The following is a 17,948-nucleotide window of genomic DNA, read 5'->3' as shown; positions in this document are numbered from 1 at the left end:
AAGTAGTCTAGCATTCTTTTGCTTTTTGTACGCTTGGAGAGTAAGGCAGCACTACAAACATGTTGGCTGTCTATGAAATCGTTGCAGTTTCCCCCACTTTTTTTTTCAAGTGGTCACAAGAAAAGATAAACGTAGTTCAACATCCTTTTGCTTTTTGTACGCTGCAGAGAGTGAGACAGAACAAAATAGGCTGTTTACTACTGATCAGATCTTCACCCCCCACTTCTTTTCACGTTGGTGACCAAAAGAAAAGATAAATACTATTTGATATAGTCAACGTCAACTATCCGCACCGGCGTATATCAGTGGGGGTATATATACATAAAATTATAAGTCAGCAAGTAAAATACACAGATTACATATACTAGCGTTTTCGTAAAACCCGCAAACGAATTTCAAGGATATGCCATGAATATCCTTATGTTACAGGTCACGTGGGTGCGACAAGTTTTGTTTATGTTGATTTCCGTCACCTTCCTGTCAACAGGCTCAGCGGAGGATGGCAGAGGTAAGAAAATTCTAAGTCCCTGATATTACTAGCAGTGTTGGCTACTAGTACGAGGGGTGATCAATAATTCCATGGCCTCACCCAGAAAAAAGGTGCACAGCTCAAAGATCGGGGACTGATTTTAAAGAATAAAGGCTTTTATGAATGTCTACCAAAATTCGAATCATTGTGATCGTCAATTTGCACGTGACATCCAGTAACGTTAAGTGATGTAGCTGAAGGATAAAGACATGGACAATTGAGATACCCACTTCTTTTTAGTTGAAACAAGAAGGGAATGTTCATCAAACATCTTGAACAAAAAAATGAATGTCTTCGAAGATTTTATGCCGATTCATGGCATGAGAAACTCCACCCACACAGCTCTGATCACAGTTCAACCTTCGCCACATATGTGTTTTGGTTGGTTTGGCCCTATGATGACGTCACAGGTTGTGACGTATGTTAACGTTAGTCACTTCCATCTTGTTGACTCCGTCGGTTGTGTGTGAATAAAGCTCCGACTTGTACTCCACGTCTAAGTCGCTTACTAGCGCCCTTGGCCACTTAGTGGCGCTTGCATTTCTCGCCACTTACCTACTGATTTTTAAATGGACGTCGACTGGAAAGTAATGACCACAATAACTTGATATTTGGTGGTTATTGGTAAAATATGTTATACTACTGTAGTATTTCGTATGTACCTATGCCCCAAAATTTGAGCTGTGCACCTTATTTCTGGGGGAGGCCGAGGACTTATTGATCACCCCTCGTAAGCACATGTATTGTGTTTCCCCTGCCAGTTTGTGTCTGTCTGTGAATGTGTGTGTGTGTGTGTGTGTATGCACGCGTGTATGTGTGTGTGTACGTGCGCGCGCGTGTGTGTGTGAGTGTGCACGTGTGTATGTATGTGTGTGTGTGCGTGTGTGTGTGTGCACGTGTGTGTGTGCACGTGTGTATCCGTGTTTGCGACACGTTGTGTTCCCAATATAAGATATAAACGCAATCATTCGGCAGCGTTATTGTACATCATCGGTGCTGTTTTTGTCTGTGGTCGCAGACTAGTGTGGATAAAGTGTTGGAATATGTCATTTCTGATTACCTTGTTTCAAGAAGTCTTCCTCTCAACGACTTTATGGCTCATGTGGTATCTTTTACGTCTACTACAGGATGCACTATTCTTATTTTCATTTCACCAGTCTGATCGAATAATGTCCAGCAAAAATTTGAGAACCAAGAAATCACATCGATGTGGCCGTTGTTAAAATTCACACAGAGAAACAAATCATTAAGATCTCTCTGGCTAGGGGTTATTGCGCCCCCCACCCCCAACCCCTTCTCACATGGGGGCCGTTAACTGTCGGGTGCGGGTGGGCCGCTAGGAGCGCGATTTACTAGTAAGACTACAACTTATAAGATCATCAACCTCATTTCGTCTATCAGCCCCCCATAGGAGCACCAGGAATGTTATTGACGTCAACTCCAACGTGGAAATGGCACGGATGCTTCTTCATCTCAAGGATGAAGCCAGGCAGAAATTCTTCTCGGATTGTATCCGACACTTTTGTGAAGATCATGAGCTGATACAATATGACAGTGACATGTGGTTGTCAAAGGAAGTCAAGGAGGCGAATCATGTAAGTCTGTTAGATCACGACGTCCATTTTGTTTGTCTGAAGCCCTGTATTGGATGTTTGTGCTCACGTGATGATGACGTAAGACGTGGGTAATATCCGCCATGTTGAATGGTTAAACCAAGAAGTTTCTATATAAATTTGAATGTGTAATTACACTTACGTGATCCACATGCAAATTCTCAGGCCTGTCTCTTCCGGGTTCAACCAATCAGCATGGCGCAGCTGTGACGTCACGTGCAAAGACCATATACTGCTTACAAAATGTAACCTATGGTTTTTTTTATAAGATTTTCGATGAGAGTGACTGTATGGCACCATGTACATGTATATATTCATTTTGCAATCCTTTTTTTCACAGGATCGCTTCTGGGCAACATATCGCTGTACAGCGAAGAAGCAACCTTCCGCATGTCCAGGTAACAACAGGCTCATAAGGGGTTTCTTGTGAAAGAATCTTTAATTCTATATCTGACCCACAATATTCTAGATCCTGGTAGTGTTTTTTATTCGTTTTAACATCGCTGTCTATCTGCAGTACTGACTGTGTGTGTGTGTTTATAAATATCGGTTGTCTCCGTCCTCGGTGCTGAACGCTTGTCTGTTAGTGCTGTATTCAGTAACACGGGTAAACACAGACAGAGGATGGGTCACACAGACACACACACACACAAATACATACACACACACACACACTTGCAAAGTTTCATACACACACATACACACATACACACACTTAAACACACATACACTTACTCTTTCATTCTCATATCCAATACAAAGGCCAGCTACATTTATCTGTAACTCGACAACATCACGAGGGATGCCCTTATAACTCAACTGGTAGCAGCGTCAGAGTTGAGCGCCTTGTTAAAATTGGTTGCTAACTGGGCGAACTACAACATCGTGTTTCACATTTTACATCACTGACATACTGATGTCCCTTTTTACAGTTGACGGTGGCTGGACACAGTGGGGTGAATGGGCCCAATGTAGCCTAACCTGTGGAAAAGGACTCCGACATCGCAGGAGAACATGTTCCGACCCCCTTCCCAATAACGGTGGTTATCCGTGCAACGGCCTGGCGGTCGATACGATGAGCTGTGAGGAGAGACCGTGCCCTAAAAACGGTAACATACCTGTAAATATCTTAATCAAGTTAGTAAGTCGCTGGAAGATAGCGTTCTCATAACACAACATCAACTTCAGCCGAACAGTTACTGAAACGTAGTCCACGTATACGTCTTATATGGTGTGCTACGTATACGTCTTATATGGTGTGCTACAAGAATCTTTTTTTCCAACGGTGAAGTTTGTATTAAACAACTCTCAACAACTCAAGGAGAGACACGCGTGCACGGGACTCAGCAGTTACAGCCGAGTTACGAGTGCTGATGGAGGTCTACGGACGAGAGGCGATCCAGGCGTCCCGAGTGGGCATCCGATGATGTCCTCTAGTACTACTTGTGCTACTTCTACTACTGTACTACTTCTACTACTACTGTATTACTACTGCCGCTTCTACTACTGTACTTCTACTATTACTACTGAACTACTACTATTTCTACTACTTATACTGTACTACTACTACTACTACTACTACTACTACTACTCGTAAGACTAAATGTATGGTATATGCAGATGTATTTTGCCCCGATCGCGATGCTAGTCATACAGGCTTGTGCTCACCTCATTCTCTTTTCCAACATGCTGGAACTTCATGTCTGTCAAACCTGTCAATCAACTGCAGGTCACGCCCACCATCACGTCTCCTCGTTGCAAGGTGCAAAACGACGTTTGAATGAAGTGCATGCAGTTCATCCGCATCTTGAACAGCTGTGTCTCTTCGCTAAGTGCAGCTACTTGCAAGTATCGATGCTACTTCCAAGCAGACACGAAGTCGTGAGTATGTAATGCTTAAAGGTCCCAGTTGGAAAAAGGGCCCCCGCCGGGTAGTTCACATGCTGTTTTTCGGCACTTTCGGACATGACCCATACGTAGCCCCTTGGGACACCCTGTAGCTGCTGGGCTATTTTCGGGCCCAGCCGGGACCCCGAATAATTTTAACCTGGCCTTAAAATCAACACGGGACCCCGTAACAAATAGACGCCGTGAGGTAATCGTGCGAGCCGACCGGGAGGTACCCCCCGTACCCGGCAGCATGCTTATTACCATGCTCATTCTCCAAAATCGATCTTTACATTTTAATACCAGTTCTTGCCCAGAAGGTCTCATTCCTGTGTTAGGCTGTTCCATTGGAATCAACGTTGAAATACGAAGCTTTATGACTAAAAATCTAGAAAACAAAAAAAAATGATGGTGTCGTTTTACTTTCTGTTGAAAGCACACGTGTTCGTCATGCAGCAAAAAAAGATTCACCCAAAACTAACCATGATAACGATATTTATCGCATTTCAAACTGCAAGTGCCCACTATCCGCACGAGGCCGCTGTTGTACCGCCAGCGCCGACCGCAGCACTCAAAGAAAAATGCGTATCGCTCGTATCCTATCGCTCGAATGACGAAACTTTCCTACCTGATTCTGACAGTTGTAAACAAGCTTTTATGTCAAATTCTTCTTATATCAGGTCGGGCCGATGAAAGGCAATTTATGATCCACCTAAACACACGCCTCTTATGCCCGGTTATTGTTTTTGGACGGATACACGCGGACTAACACAGGAATGAGACCTTAGAACTGCTTCAAACCCTTTGTGTTGTGTCAAAGGCCGCACTGAGCCACATGATTTTTCAAAAACCATTGATGATGAACAATCGTTTGTTTAATGTTTGTCTTTCAGAATTCCTACTGGTCGGATCTTGCCTGCTATAAATATTCCAGAGCATGCAAGGGTACGTTTACCATTATGTAAATCGCTTTGCGTGTATGTGTGTGTGTGTGTGTGTGTGTGTGTGTGTGTGTGTGTGTGTGTGTGTGTGTGTGTGTGTGTGTATGCACTTTTTATAAGACCTCTCTATAAAAAAAATTTGTATTGTTTGTGAATTATGTATCTCGATAGACGAATTTGTACACACTTCGTCATGGGGGGGGGGGGGGTGCTCACAAACTCTCTATGTCATCGCGCACGTCCGTAAAGAAGAGGAACCCCGACAGGTGCGACGGAGCCGGGCGTCTCGTGGGTATTCACTTATCGCACGGAAGCGGCCCGGCACCCGAACGCATGCCGTGAAACGTACTCCCCTTCCTCACTTACGTAAAATACCGTGAAAAACTGCTTATTTTGTACTTATCTGTCGTACATCAGTCAGATTGTAAACGAACACCTGCTTATGTATTCTATATATATATATCTATATGTGTGTCTCCTTTCACAAGTCGATGGCCAGTGGTCTGAGTGGGGTCCATGGAAAGACTGTTCAATAAGCTGCGGACAGGGCTCTACCGTCCGGCAGCGGAACTGCACCGACCCCCCACCGCATAACGGCGGCCGGAGGTGTCTCGGCAAGACCGTGGAGATCAAACAGTGCACACGGAATGACAAATGCTCTTCGGGAAGTAAGTGCATCCCAAATACACTCGGCACAAAAAGTTTGGAAACTTAACTTTGGTGGATCATATCTCCATGGTTTCTTGATCAATTTCAATGATTTATATATCATTGAAAAGCTTTTCTTTCCCATGATACCAAACTTTTGATGGTTCTAAATTAATGGAACGAGCACCAGACCTGCTTGTGCGAGCGGGTTACATAAAATGCCCAGATTACCCTACTAAAGCTCAAACGCTCAATTCAGTATTTTCCTCTTCTGCTGGTAGCATGCGCACGTGGCTTGTGTGAGTACGAGGGTAATATGAAACTTGAATCAACAAAACACAATAATATGAAAGCCAAGGTTAGTCTTCATCCAAACAAATCAATGCGTAAAGGAGCCTCGGTTATAATACTGAGTACACAAGCCATACGCTGTCACCACAGCCCGACACTTCCTCCTCGTAATTGTCACCAGTTTCGTTACGCGGTCCCTGGGCATTCTTCCACAAGGAGTCGTCGCAGGTCGTATTGTTCTGTTGATCATTCTTGCATTCACAGCTCGCCCAAGCTGTTCAGTGATCACAGAGTATGAGAGGTGCTCAATTGTGTTGAGATCTCGGCTGCAGGAAGGCCATTCTGTCCTCTATATTCCTGCACCTTCATGGAGGTGGCCTGAAATGACTCTCATTCTGTATGGACGTGCACTATCATCTTGCAGAATGGCACTCAGTCTCATATTGCAGAGGTAAGAATCTAGGAAATGTGACTGGATGGAGAAAGGCGTCTCCATATCTTGACACATTGAGGTTGCTTAGGATGATTAGCCTGATTTTAAGTCTGGAAGTTGTACTGCCCCACACCATGACACTGGCAACAAACACTGCAAGTCTATCTATGCAACATTCAGCACAGGGTTGGGTTCTCCTCGCCGTCCCAACACTTTCATTTACCCTTCCAACAATCGAAATAAATCTAATCTCATCTGTAGCTGTGAACATAACATCCCTCTAACACCGTTCCATTCACGATGCGGACGACACCATCACAAATGGGTTTGGCGCTGAGCTGAGTGTTTGACGCTAGCAGGGAAATTTGGGCACTTTTTTTCTACAACCCACTCGTGTAAGCAGGCCTGGTGCTCGCTCCATGAGATTGCAATTTAAGTTATAATGAGTTGGGTATCATAGGAAAGAAAATTACACAAGCTTTCCAACAACATATAAATCATTGAAATTGATCAAGAAACAAGGGAAATATGATCAACCAAAGTTAAGTTTCCAAATTTTTGTGCCAAGTTAAAGTTCTTTTCCTCACTCTCTCGTTCTACTTTTCCATTTCTACCTTCGTCTCTCCGTTAATTCTTTTTTCTCACTCCGTTCTTCTTTATTTTCTCTCTCTCAGTTTTTCTTTCTCTCTCTCTCTCTCTCTCTCTCTCTCTCTCTCTCTCTCTCTCTCTCTCTCTATCTATCTATCTATCTATCTTTCTCCCTCCCTCTCTCCCGACCGTAGTAGAGCGTGGAGATCAATCTAATTGTAGCTATCTATCCATCCATCTATATATATATCTTATATATATATATATATATCTTATCTATCCATCCATCCATCCATCCATCCATCTATCCATCCATTAATCTTTCCGTCCATCTATCTCTTTCTATCTATCTATCAATCAATCCATACATACATACATGTACATCTATCCATCAATCCATTAATCTATCCATCTATCTATCTCTTAATCTATCTTTCTATCTATCTATCTACCTATCCATCTATCTATTTATTTATCTATCCATCGATCGATCGATCGATCTTAGTTGCGACTATATAAACCGTAATGATGATGGCCCTCGCCTTGGTTTACTAGACTGTCGCTAACCACTGCTTATGTTCAGAAATTGGAGTTAGAAAAAAATGCTCATTCAAAAGTGATACTGACTGTCATGTTTGATTTATAAAAAATCTGTAACATATAGACACCACCATTTTAGATTGTAGGTCATAAAAGTAGTTATATCTAGTTGACATACACGATCACGAAACATGTGGTTCTGCTAACACCAAAATTTGAACGTCAAATAATATTGATCGTAATATCTTTCAATCACTCTTGGTGTTCTCAATGTTGAGACTATGAGATCAATGATTTATCATTTGATCTTTTTTTCCAAGATTGTGACGCTGTACTTTTGGAAGGGGCTGCACTAGACAAGGATGATAATCCCGAATGGCTCATTCTCTATACGGTCTATAGTGTCACAGGGGATGTTGAAAATGGTCTACCAGTGTTTGCCACCAAACCAAACGCCGTATGTGGAGGCCCATGCTATCTCTACTCTCCTTATTCCGTGGCTGACGACGGCCACAGCATGTGGTGTTGGTCATTCGCATCCAGCTTTGGAAAATCTCGCTGTTTCGCATATGGAAAGGGACCGATTGGCCAGTACCCAACGAAGATTACGGAGATCTATGAACACTTTCATAAAAAGTATCATTTGAACCCGAATTCTAACGTCATCTGCAATGGTGAGTCTAATATATCTATGTCATGCCTGGGCCGCGAAAACGTTCGATACGGGTGTTCCGAACCGTGTGATAATTTCCGTATCACACGGGGTTCTAAGTTGTATCACACAGGCTTCCATAGAATATTTAGAATGCATTTCGAGCGCGTCGGTTGCGCCGCCGCCGAAAATTAGAATACCGGATTCGGAAGTTGGAATCAATGTTATTACAGTTTTTTGTTTGAAGACGCAAAACTCCCTCAACTGGCGCATTCCGCATTAAAATGTGTGTTTTCTCGGGTGGGTATGACATAAATAAAATACAACACGGTGTATTCTGCATCACACTCGGTCCCAGTGCTCCCGAGGGTGGGATCCTACCCGCGGTCGGGCCGGCACCTTGGATGCTACGGAATACCCCGTGTTGTATTCTATATGTATTTTCTTTTCGTTTTTGCTTGCAAAACGCGAGCCATGGCGAAGCCGCATTGCTCTACCACTAGCGACTTAAAGGCAACCAGAGCAATATTAGGGCCCAAAATATGGAAATAACAAAAATGCTGATATCTTTATTCGCCGATTTCACACTTCCCAAGATGCCCCAGTGGGGTGTCGTAAACTTCATTTTGCGGTAATTCTTCTAAGCGCGAACCAACAAAAAACCCAAAGTAGGAGGGTGGTAAAGCTGCAGGAAGGTACGTTTTTTGTGTTGATTCTCATCAAACATGTCATAATTACATGTTTTGTATACTGGGGAGATAATACAGAACAATTCTTAAAGCTTTTACCAGCGTCTGTCTCCCCCTTCCTCTATGACAATAATACAAATTCAACTTCTATAGACAAACACTGGTAAAAGCTTTAAGAATTGTTCTGTATCATCTCCCCAGTATACAAAACATGTAATTATGACATGTTTGATGAGAATCAACACAAAAAACGTACCTTCCTGCAGCTTTACCGCCCTTCTACTTGGGTTTTCTGTTGGTTCGCGCTATAAGAAGAATTACCGCAAAATGAAGTTTACGACACCCCACTGGGGCATCTTGGGAAGTGTGAAATCGGCGGATAGTAGCGACATTTATTAACGCCTTTTAGCACATTTGGGTAATAACCTCATACTTTGAGCATTTAAAAACCGCGCAAAAACGTGCCGTACGATGATCCTCTTAGTTTCGCGAGCCTACAAAAACCTCGGTGACGATTTTCAGTGAGCTCTCACATCACAACGACGTCGTATTTTTGCATTATGGACGTCGCTTTACATTAAGATAGTGTTGTTTGAACTAATCATGTATAGAAATGACTAAATAAATTGACTTTCAAAATCCGATTTTCGGGCCCTAATGTTTCTTTGGTTTCCTTTGAAAAAGCATCATGCTTCACCTCAATGGACCGATCCAGTTCGAACACCATGAGCCCCACCCCCTGTTCTATTTCGAATAGTCCGTCAAAAACAGCCCTTGACGGACAAAAACGGCCGCGCGCGCATGGCTGTCGAATATGCAGACTGTCTTCTGTTGAGCTTTTTTGGCTCTGAAACCCTTTCAGAGTGGACCAAATAAAAATGGTATGCCTTCTTTGTGGACGGATGTATCCACCGAGTAGGGTTTTTTGAGGAGGGGGTAAATGTCGTTACGGTGAGGGCGTTATGTTTTCGGTCAATGCGGAAGCGGGTTGCGTCGCATAGTATTACCTTGTTGGTGACCATCAGTGCCCGATTTTTGACAAGCAGCCGATGCACGTGTAAAACAGGGTACGTATATCTGTGACAGGGTTCCCACTGTGTTGACTGCATGAATTGCAGCTGCATGCAAAATGCAATTCTTTTACTTACCGTGTCGCACTCATATTAATCAGTTTCATACACAAGTACAGAGGAGGCAGAACTCTGTACTAGCGGACTTTGTAGTAGTTGGCAAGTAGTTTCAAGCTCCCTCCTCATGAGTGCCCGGGCTATTTTCTTTTTCATTTCGTTTTTTTCCTAAGCTTACATGCAGCCAATACAGTGAAAATCCTGTGACAGATGTACATACCCTGCTTAACACGTGCCATTTCTGTCCAACTAGCGCTGTTCTTGACGGAGGTATTCCAAATAGAATAAGGGGTTCTATATGTTCGATATAGTGTTCGACTGGATCGGTCCATTGAGGATGACTGCTTTACCTTACCTTCGTTTTTGGAAATCTTACGTATTAAGTAAAAATTTGCTTATATCATAGCAGTTTTTAAACAATATGATTTTTTTTTGCATAGCCACAAGCATGACATTGTAGCTCATACTCCTGGTATGAAATCTCAATTATCATATAGGTAGATGTCGTTGACCAATCAGAAGGCTCGGGTCTGCAAACTTCGTATGGACCTGCGGGTCTGTAAACTTCGTACGGACCCGCTTTTGCGTTCGAATGTTCGGCAGTAGCGCAACCGGAACACTCGAAATGCATTCTAAACATTCCGTGTGATGCGGAACACCCGTAGCGAACGTTTTTGTGGCCCAGGTATGACACAAAATCAAATACTGCCCACAGTAACGTTACTAGTAACTACTAGCGTGACATGGACAATGGCTAAATGATAATAACGTTAATGACCCGCTTTCCTTCGGTCTATACGGTGTGATAAGGCATGGTCGTTCCTATAACCACCTCATAAAGTGCCTCGGTCGCTTCGCGACCTCGGTACATTATTCGGTGGTTATAAGAACGACCATGCCTTATCACACCGTATAGACCGAAGGAAAGCGGGTCATTAACCCTATATCATTATACATATCATGTATTCTGAAGAAATTCGGTTTTGATGCCGTTATTGGTGAACGTTAGTATCATCGAAAGATAATCATTGTTATTGTAGTTTTTTATGATATTTCAGTCTCCAGCATGTGACATTTCAAAACTAAACGCATCCTTTCTTTATGAATGAAGACTAACAACACTAAAAGAAATTGGCAATTGTCAGCCTCGTCCACGGAATGGGCATGTATAGTGCTACATCTGGGATAAAACGCTAGAGCCAGGTGACTGCAGCAACGTATCATATAAGTGCCAGATAACATGTGTCTGTTCAAAGCCGGACGGGTCAGGTTCCGAATTTAAGATTTTGACTTTGTCCAGCGAAACGGAGTGTCTTGGAGATTCTCCCAATTTCTTTTAGTGTTGGACACCTAAAGTCTAGTCTTCATCCATAATTTCATTTGCCAACACATATTGAATTTCATGCTGATTATGCTTTTTTTCACCTGTTCAGAGGATGCGAAGGAGTTGATGTTCACATGGTCCCCCTGGAGTCAGTGTCAAGGGGACCCATACTGCAGTATCGGTACCAGGCAACGCCAGATGACATGTCCACAAGGCATGGAGGGTTGTCCGCAGCACAATCGCGAGGCCGGAGGTGTAGTAGCGACTGCAGAAGAGCTGTGTGCTCTTCCGCCATGCCAAGGTGGGTTCCATATTCCAAGGAAAGGTATCAGTCTGTGACACCACCATTTGCACTCACATGATCTCACGTGACTGCAACGTAAGTTGTGTCCGACATGTTGGATAGTTAACCTGGAAGTGACCAGGTGAAATATGTAAATCGTAGGCTCGTAATTATGACACAAGCAAATCTATAGGTCTGACACTTACAGGTTCAACCAACCAGCATGGCCGTTGTGACGTCGCTTGCAAACAGATTATGATGAGTTTGCATGTAGTTTGATTAGCACAATTATATTACGGTGTCCTAGAGGGACACTATTTCTTCTTGTCTTTTTTGTCCGAATTCCTGTGTTTTTTGGTGATTCTTTCCTTTCGTGGTTTTTTTCTTACTTTTGCTCTTTATCTTCCAGAATAACAACATTACTTTTCTTCTCTCTTTCTTGCTTCTGTTTATTTTCTGCTTGCGGTTTTCGTCACTGCTGTTTTGTTTTCCTACGCTCTTTTTTCAAAGCGACAAGGTTCGTTGAAAAAGCACTCCATCGTACTACGTCCAGATGTTACATCTGTAGTGAATCCAAATAGAAGGTGTGATCTGCCACAGTAGTAGTAAAAACATCATTTTTGTTTTTTTCAATAACCGTCTAGTTGATGGCGGTTGGAGTGATTGGAGCGAGTGGTCAATGTCCACCAGCGACTGTGGGGAGGGGAAGCAAGGGCGGTTCCGAACATGTAACCACCCAGCCCCAAAGGCTCATGGGAAGGATTGCCCAGGGCCACGCCTGCTGTTGAAATCTGTGTACGTGCCGTGTGCAGAGGAAGGTGTGTTATTGCTTCAAAAGTATTTTTCTTAGATCTACGAATTTCTTGACAGAAACTTCGAACTAGGTAGAAATGTCGACAGAGGGCCAATGTAAAGACATATGAGATCCTGTTATGTTATATATTTACGAAGGGATAATTTCGTTGTTTGACTTGCTGAAAAATCTCTAAGATCTTTCCTCATATTGCTGCTGAAAGGATGTTTGCACTCACGTGGTTACGGCATTAGTATTTTCCACCATGCTGTATGGTTATATCTGGAAGCTGCTAGGTTAATTTACATAATGCAATCATGGCCTATGGGTTAAAGATCCTTTACGTAACATTAGGTGAAAACAGAATGTAGATTTTCCAAACATTTCTTCACATGCCTAGTTAATTCAACCTTATAGAACTGAAAATCAATATCCAGGGAGGGATGTTACAACATCATTTCACCATACAAGGAATTATGAAACAAAAATAAAAATATGCTGAAAATTGGTTGTACAAGTCATTCACATTGACATTCATTCACAAGAATATTTTCAATTTTGGGGCCAACATCCTACGTACATAATGGACCTATAAACGATTGAGAATCGTGACAGGCATCCTGTAGCTTGATATTAAGTACTTGCATAGATTTGTCGTTACCATTCATCAAATAAACAGATGTTGCACTTTGTATTTTAGGTGGTCATAGACGGCAAAAACGAGCAGACGAGGTGCAAGATCTCGTGGAGAAAGAGTCTTCAATAGATGAGAACGCTGTTCAGGGGCAGCATTCTCCAGATGAGAACTTCGCTCAGGGACAGCATTCTCCAGATGAGAATTTCGTTCAGGGACAGGATTCTATGGATGAGAACTTTGTCCAGGGACCCCAATCTGTGGATGAGAACTTCGCTCAGGAACAGCATTATTCAGATGGGAACTTTGATCAGGGACAGCATTCTATGGATGACAACTTTGTCCAGGGACCCCAATCTGTGGATGAGGTCTTCGCTCATGAACAGCATTCTCCAGATCAAACATATGATCACTTCGCTCAGCAACATCATTCTCCAGATCAGAACTATGATCAGGGACAGCATTATCCAGACGCGAACTATGATCAGGGACAGCATTATCCAGATGCGAACAGACATTATGACGACCAATACACATCATACGACGACACCACTGCTTCAGAGGAAGAAGACGTGATCGCAGAACTGAGTGATGAAGCATCAAAAACCACTTCGGAAGGAATGGTTGTTTACCCAAGTTTCCTTGAGATATCTGGAGAGCAAAGTCTCGACCTGGCCTATCTGTCAGACTGGGGGCAATGGACATCATGTACGCAGAGCTGCGGCGAGGGCATGCGCAGAAGGAAGCGTAGCTGTCTCTGGAAGGAGAGGCTCTGCAGAGGGGATGTACGTGACGTCCAGCTCTGCAACGTACAACCGTGTCCAGGTCGGCTCAGCGTCATTGTTTCTTCATAAGGCCATGTTGATTCGATTATATGGATGACATCCTCTAGGATCCACAAAACTGATGCGAGCAAAAAAAAATTGCCTTTATGAAAACGTGCTCAGGAAGGACGAACAAAACATTACACACATGTATGTTATACAGAATGAGTACTATACAGAGTAGTAGATTTTTGTTCTTTCACGTCTACTGTTTTTCACTTTGGAATTGACTTTGGCATTTGACATTGGTATCCGTTTTCCGAAGTATTTGTTTGCTATTCACAGCATTTATTTTTGCATGTTCCTCTTTCCTTTATGGCCGAAAACCGACATTCTTTGGAAACCGACAAAAGTTGATGCGCGCGCAAATATCATCCGTATGATATCAACATGAACAAAAAATGGGGGCCTAATTCGGAACAAAGGGACATGACTCAGACTTTGGGTCTATAAAGTCTGCAACCATTAATTAGTGTCTACCGAATTTTACATTACCACCCGTATCATCATTTTCTTCTAGACAAATCTTGAAGATGTGGAACTCATGAAGAACCTACCGTTTTGACGCTTCTTTTTTGTCTTCTCTAAAATCCAATCAATCATTTTCCATGCAAAATAAAAATGAAGAGAAATCCCCACTTGTCAAAAAAATCGTTGAAACATTTTCCATACAAAACATAATAATACTGATAATTTCAAACGTATTAGCTAGAGATTCAAACGAGAAAAACTACCTGCTATGAATGATATTTTCCAGTTGATGGTGCTTGGAGTGACGATGTAGAACTCGTGAAGAATGTTAAACTCTTTATGGCGCCTATTTACGATTCTACGGATCATTCTTTTCCAGTTAATGGTGCTTATAGTGAATGGTCTACATGGACACCATGTTCCCTCACTTGTGGAGAGGGTAGTATGTCCCGTAACAGGGTGTGCTCTAACCCTGCTCCCAGCCACGGCGGAAAGACGTGTGAAGGTCCGGATCGGGAGGAAAGGGCGTGTCAGAAGAGCGAGTGTCCCAAAAGTGGTAAGATTGGGAAAATACAGTACCGTCTTTTTTTCTTTAACAATCTTTATTCAGCAGAATGAAAGCACCCAAATAAAGACAACAAGAACATTACAACATAAGATTTTACACACACACACACTGAACTTATCTTCTTAGAGGAAATTATCTCCGACAAGACCACAAATTGCAAAGTTGTAAAATGACGTCACCACCTCCCATCATACACCACTCTATCAGCACCATGGGGAACAAAATGGCTGCTCCCATGGATCTTACCAAAACCAATACAGGTTTTACTATCGCGAACCTGTAATTCTGTAGAGTTCTTTACAAGCAGACTGGATCAGTTTTTGAAAATAAGGTATGACAGAACAACCTTGTTGCAGATGGTGAGAGTTTAATTCTTATTCATTTTTCCATTTATTAATATCTATTTATTTATCTATCTATTTATTCATTCATTTATTCAGTTATCTATTTATCAATTTTGGTAAGAGTTATTATCAAAGCTATTGCACGCGCTTGTCTTACCGCACGTTGTCGTATATACTCGGATGGCATTTCCAAATCGGGGCCCGGTCGGACAGTTTGTGGAAACGAAAAATTAAAGTGTATATCAAGAAATAGGTACAAAAAATACGCTAATAATTCTTCGCCCTTTTGTCTGTTTTGCTGTGCCCCGGTGAGTGTGGTTATCATCGTTATCTTCATCGCCGCATATCAGAAAGTGTTACAAGCCATACCATTGGTCATGTCAGTGTAGTTCTTATTTTAGACACAAATTGTGCTTAGACATAACCTACACACAACAAGCCTTAATGAGAGACAGAGTTAAGACGTGGGGGGGGGCTGTTAGATATTTAGTTTGGTTGAAAGTATCAAACGATACATCACTCTATGACATCATGGAAAAAGGGTGAAACTGTTCTCCAACTAAAAAGATGGACTCACCAACAGCTCTCTCACCCAATCGCTCTGGATACGTGTGACGTCAGCAACGGGTCAAAAGCTGTTTGAAGTCGATATCGCCCCCGTCCCTTTTTCCATAATGTGATTAAGGGAAGTCTCGTGCACAACATCTCAGGTGTAGACCAGACGTGGCAGTGGCAGTCCTGGGAGGCATGGCAACCATGTGACCGCACCTGTGACATGGGGTACCGGCAGAGGAGGAGAGGGTGCATGGCCAAACCTGGTGCGTCACATACCGACACCAAGTTGAACTGCATCGGCAGGAGGATGGAGGTCATTGAATGTCTGAATGCGGAATGTTCAGGTGACTTCACCCTTACCTCAATTCATTTGCCAGTTGAACGAAGATGCTGAATCTTGATGCCCTTCTATTGATTACCATCCAGCATCAGAGAAAAGATATTCAATACAACCATTCCAATTCTTTGAAATGATTTTTTTCGTGTTTGAAAGATCTTTCGATTATTGCGGTCAATAGGTTAGAATCATTATGACATTCTGTAAAAAGTGATGTGCATTACTTACTGCACCCTTTTGACTCAATTGCCTCCTCTTCAATTTTGGGTTATCTTTGAGTATTTATGTTACCATCATTGCTGTTTCCTTTCCGGAATTCCAGAAAATGGTAACTGGGCAGCCTGGTCATCTTGGTCCGACTGCACGGCCACGTGTGGGGAGGGCGTGAGGACTCAGGACCGGACCTGTACTGACCCTGCCCCGTATGGGGACGGCAAGGAGTGCGACGGACAGGGCACACGGGTGGCACACTGCTCTATACCACCGTGTATAGGTAAAGTACTGTTAGTGTAACCTGCATTTAAATCTTTTGAATTATAACCACGACCGTTTAGAAAAATGACGAATATTTCAAATTGTTGTATTCTATTCAATGCACCTACTGATCATCCTTCTTGCACTCATGTATTTCAAGGCTGGTATACGTATCTCTATCATTTCCTTTGTAGGTAGGAAACAATCTATGGATTGAATTATTTATTGACAGTTGATTGAAGACCCAGAGAAACTGATTTAATCACAGGTGACGTGCGTCATATCCGCCAATGATCTAACTTGTGACGGAGATGACGTATGTTCCCGTATGACGTTAGTATTTCTTGTGTAGTTGACTTCATCCGTGTAAGCCCTTTCACAGTTCTTAGTGCGCACACACGTAGTCCAGTTGGCTTTAGCGGAGGACCTTAAACTTTGACCTTAGACCACAATGCATCACGACTGAACATGCGCACTCGGAACTGTGAAATGCCTTATGTACAAAGAACTTGTGTCACCTCCTCTACAGAAACTGACGGTACCACGCGAATCTTCAGCAAGAATTCTTACCTGATGTACCCAGCACCGACACATCCGTCACATGTCTGGCGGGCCTTCATCCGTTTCTTCCCGTACGCTGGAGAAGGTCTGCTGCTGCTGACAGGCAGCAAGGGACATGTAAAGATAGAGCTCGGGCTTAAAGAGGGACTCATCGTCTTCAAGGTAGTTCTTGGCAAAGAAGAAGTGGATGTGCTCGGTGATGAACCAAAGGTAACTTATTGAAAGTAACATTAAAGTGAGAGAATGATCCGAAAGGCACTTAATGGGAGAAAACTGTCATAATTGTTTTCAACAGTGTGGAGATAGACCTAGTACAAGTAACCTGTCTCGTTTACCATTCGCCGTGCGGCTGACGTACGATTTTCCTGGATCCATGAAAACGTTTCCTTACCATTCCCCATGCGGCTTTTGACGTACGATTTCCCTGGATACACGAAAACTTTTCCGTACCATTCGCCGAGCGGCTTTTGACGTACGATTTTCCTGGATACACGAAAACTTTTCCGTACCATTCGCCGTGCGGCTTTTGACGTGCGATTTTCCTGGATCCAGGAAAAAAATTCCGTTACGAAACAGTTAAAGTTCATTCGACTAAGAATGTCCCATATCTTATATACTTGTCGTAAACGGGTCGTACGACGCATGTGAAATTAATTCTTAGTATGCACATGCAGTTGTCTAAAAGCCCTTTCGCGGTTCCGACTAGCATGTGCAGTGTCAAAGGTGAAGGCCCCCGGTTTGTAAACAGTTCTCGTCTCGACATTGTCTAGATTTGCATAACAACGCCCCGACGGGTTTTGTTTACGTCTCGGGGGCATTCACCTTTGACACTGCACATGCGT

At 42.9% G+C, this 17,948-nt stretch overlaps 1 protein-coding gene across 1 annotated transcript in view; it reads left to right on the top strand.

The window, feature by feature from the left end:
* LOC136439947 (uncharacterized) overlaps positions 1-17,948 on the top strand; it is a 31,359-nt gene that overhangs the window by 436 nt on the left and 12,975 nt on the right. The window contains exons 2-16 of the mRNA XM_066435634.1: positions 430-508; positions 1,931-2,124; positions 2,483-2,540; positions 3,075-3,251; positions 3,872-4,023; positions 4,923-4,974; positions 5,459-5,638; positions 7,791-8,144; positions 11,372-11,563; positions 12,190-12,363; positions 13,039-13,797; positions 14,647-14,823; positions 15,890-16,078; positions 16,394-16,564; positions 17,075-17,316. Coding sequence (XP_066291731.1) covers positions 430-508; positions 1,931-2,124; positions 2,483-2,540; positions 3,075-3,251; positions 3,872-4,023; positions 4,923-4,974; positions 5,459-5,638; positions 7,791-8,144; positions 11,372-11,563; positions 12,190-12,363; positions 13,039-13,797; positions 14,647-14,823; positions 15,890-16,078; positions 16,394-16,564; positions 17,075-17,316 — 3,150 coding nt within the window. The remainder of the gene's footprint in view (positions 1-429; positions 509-1,930; positions 2,125-2,482; positions 2,541-3,074; positions 3,252-3,871; positions 4,024-4,922; positions 4,975-5,458; positions 5,639-7,790; positions 8,145-11,371; positions 11,564-12,189; positions 12,364-13,038; positions 13,798-14,646; positions 14,824-15,889; positions 16,079-16,393; positions 16,565-17,074; positions 17,317-17,948) is intronic.

This window comes from Branchiostoma lanceolatum, chromosome 8, assembly GCF_035083965.1.
Source record: "Branchiostoma lanceolatum isolate klBraLanc5 chromosome 8, klBraLanc5.hap2, whole genome shotgun sequence".
NCBI lineage: Eukaryota > Metazoa > Chordata > Leptocardii > Amphioxiformes > Branchiostomatidae > Branchiostoma > Branchiostoma lanceolatum.
Note: the sequence above shows the minus strand (reverse complement) of the source record. Positions and strands in the feature narration are given on the sequence as shown.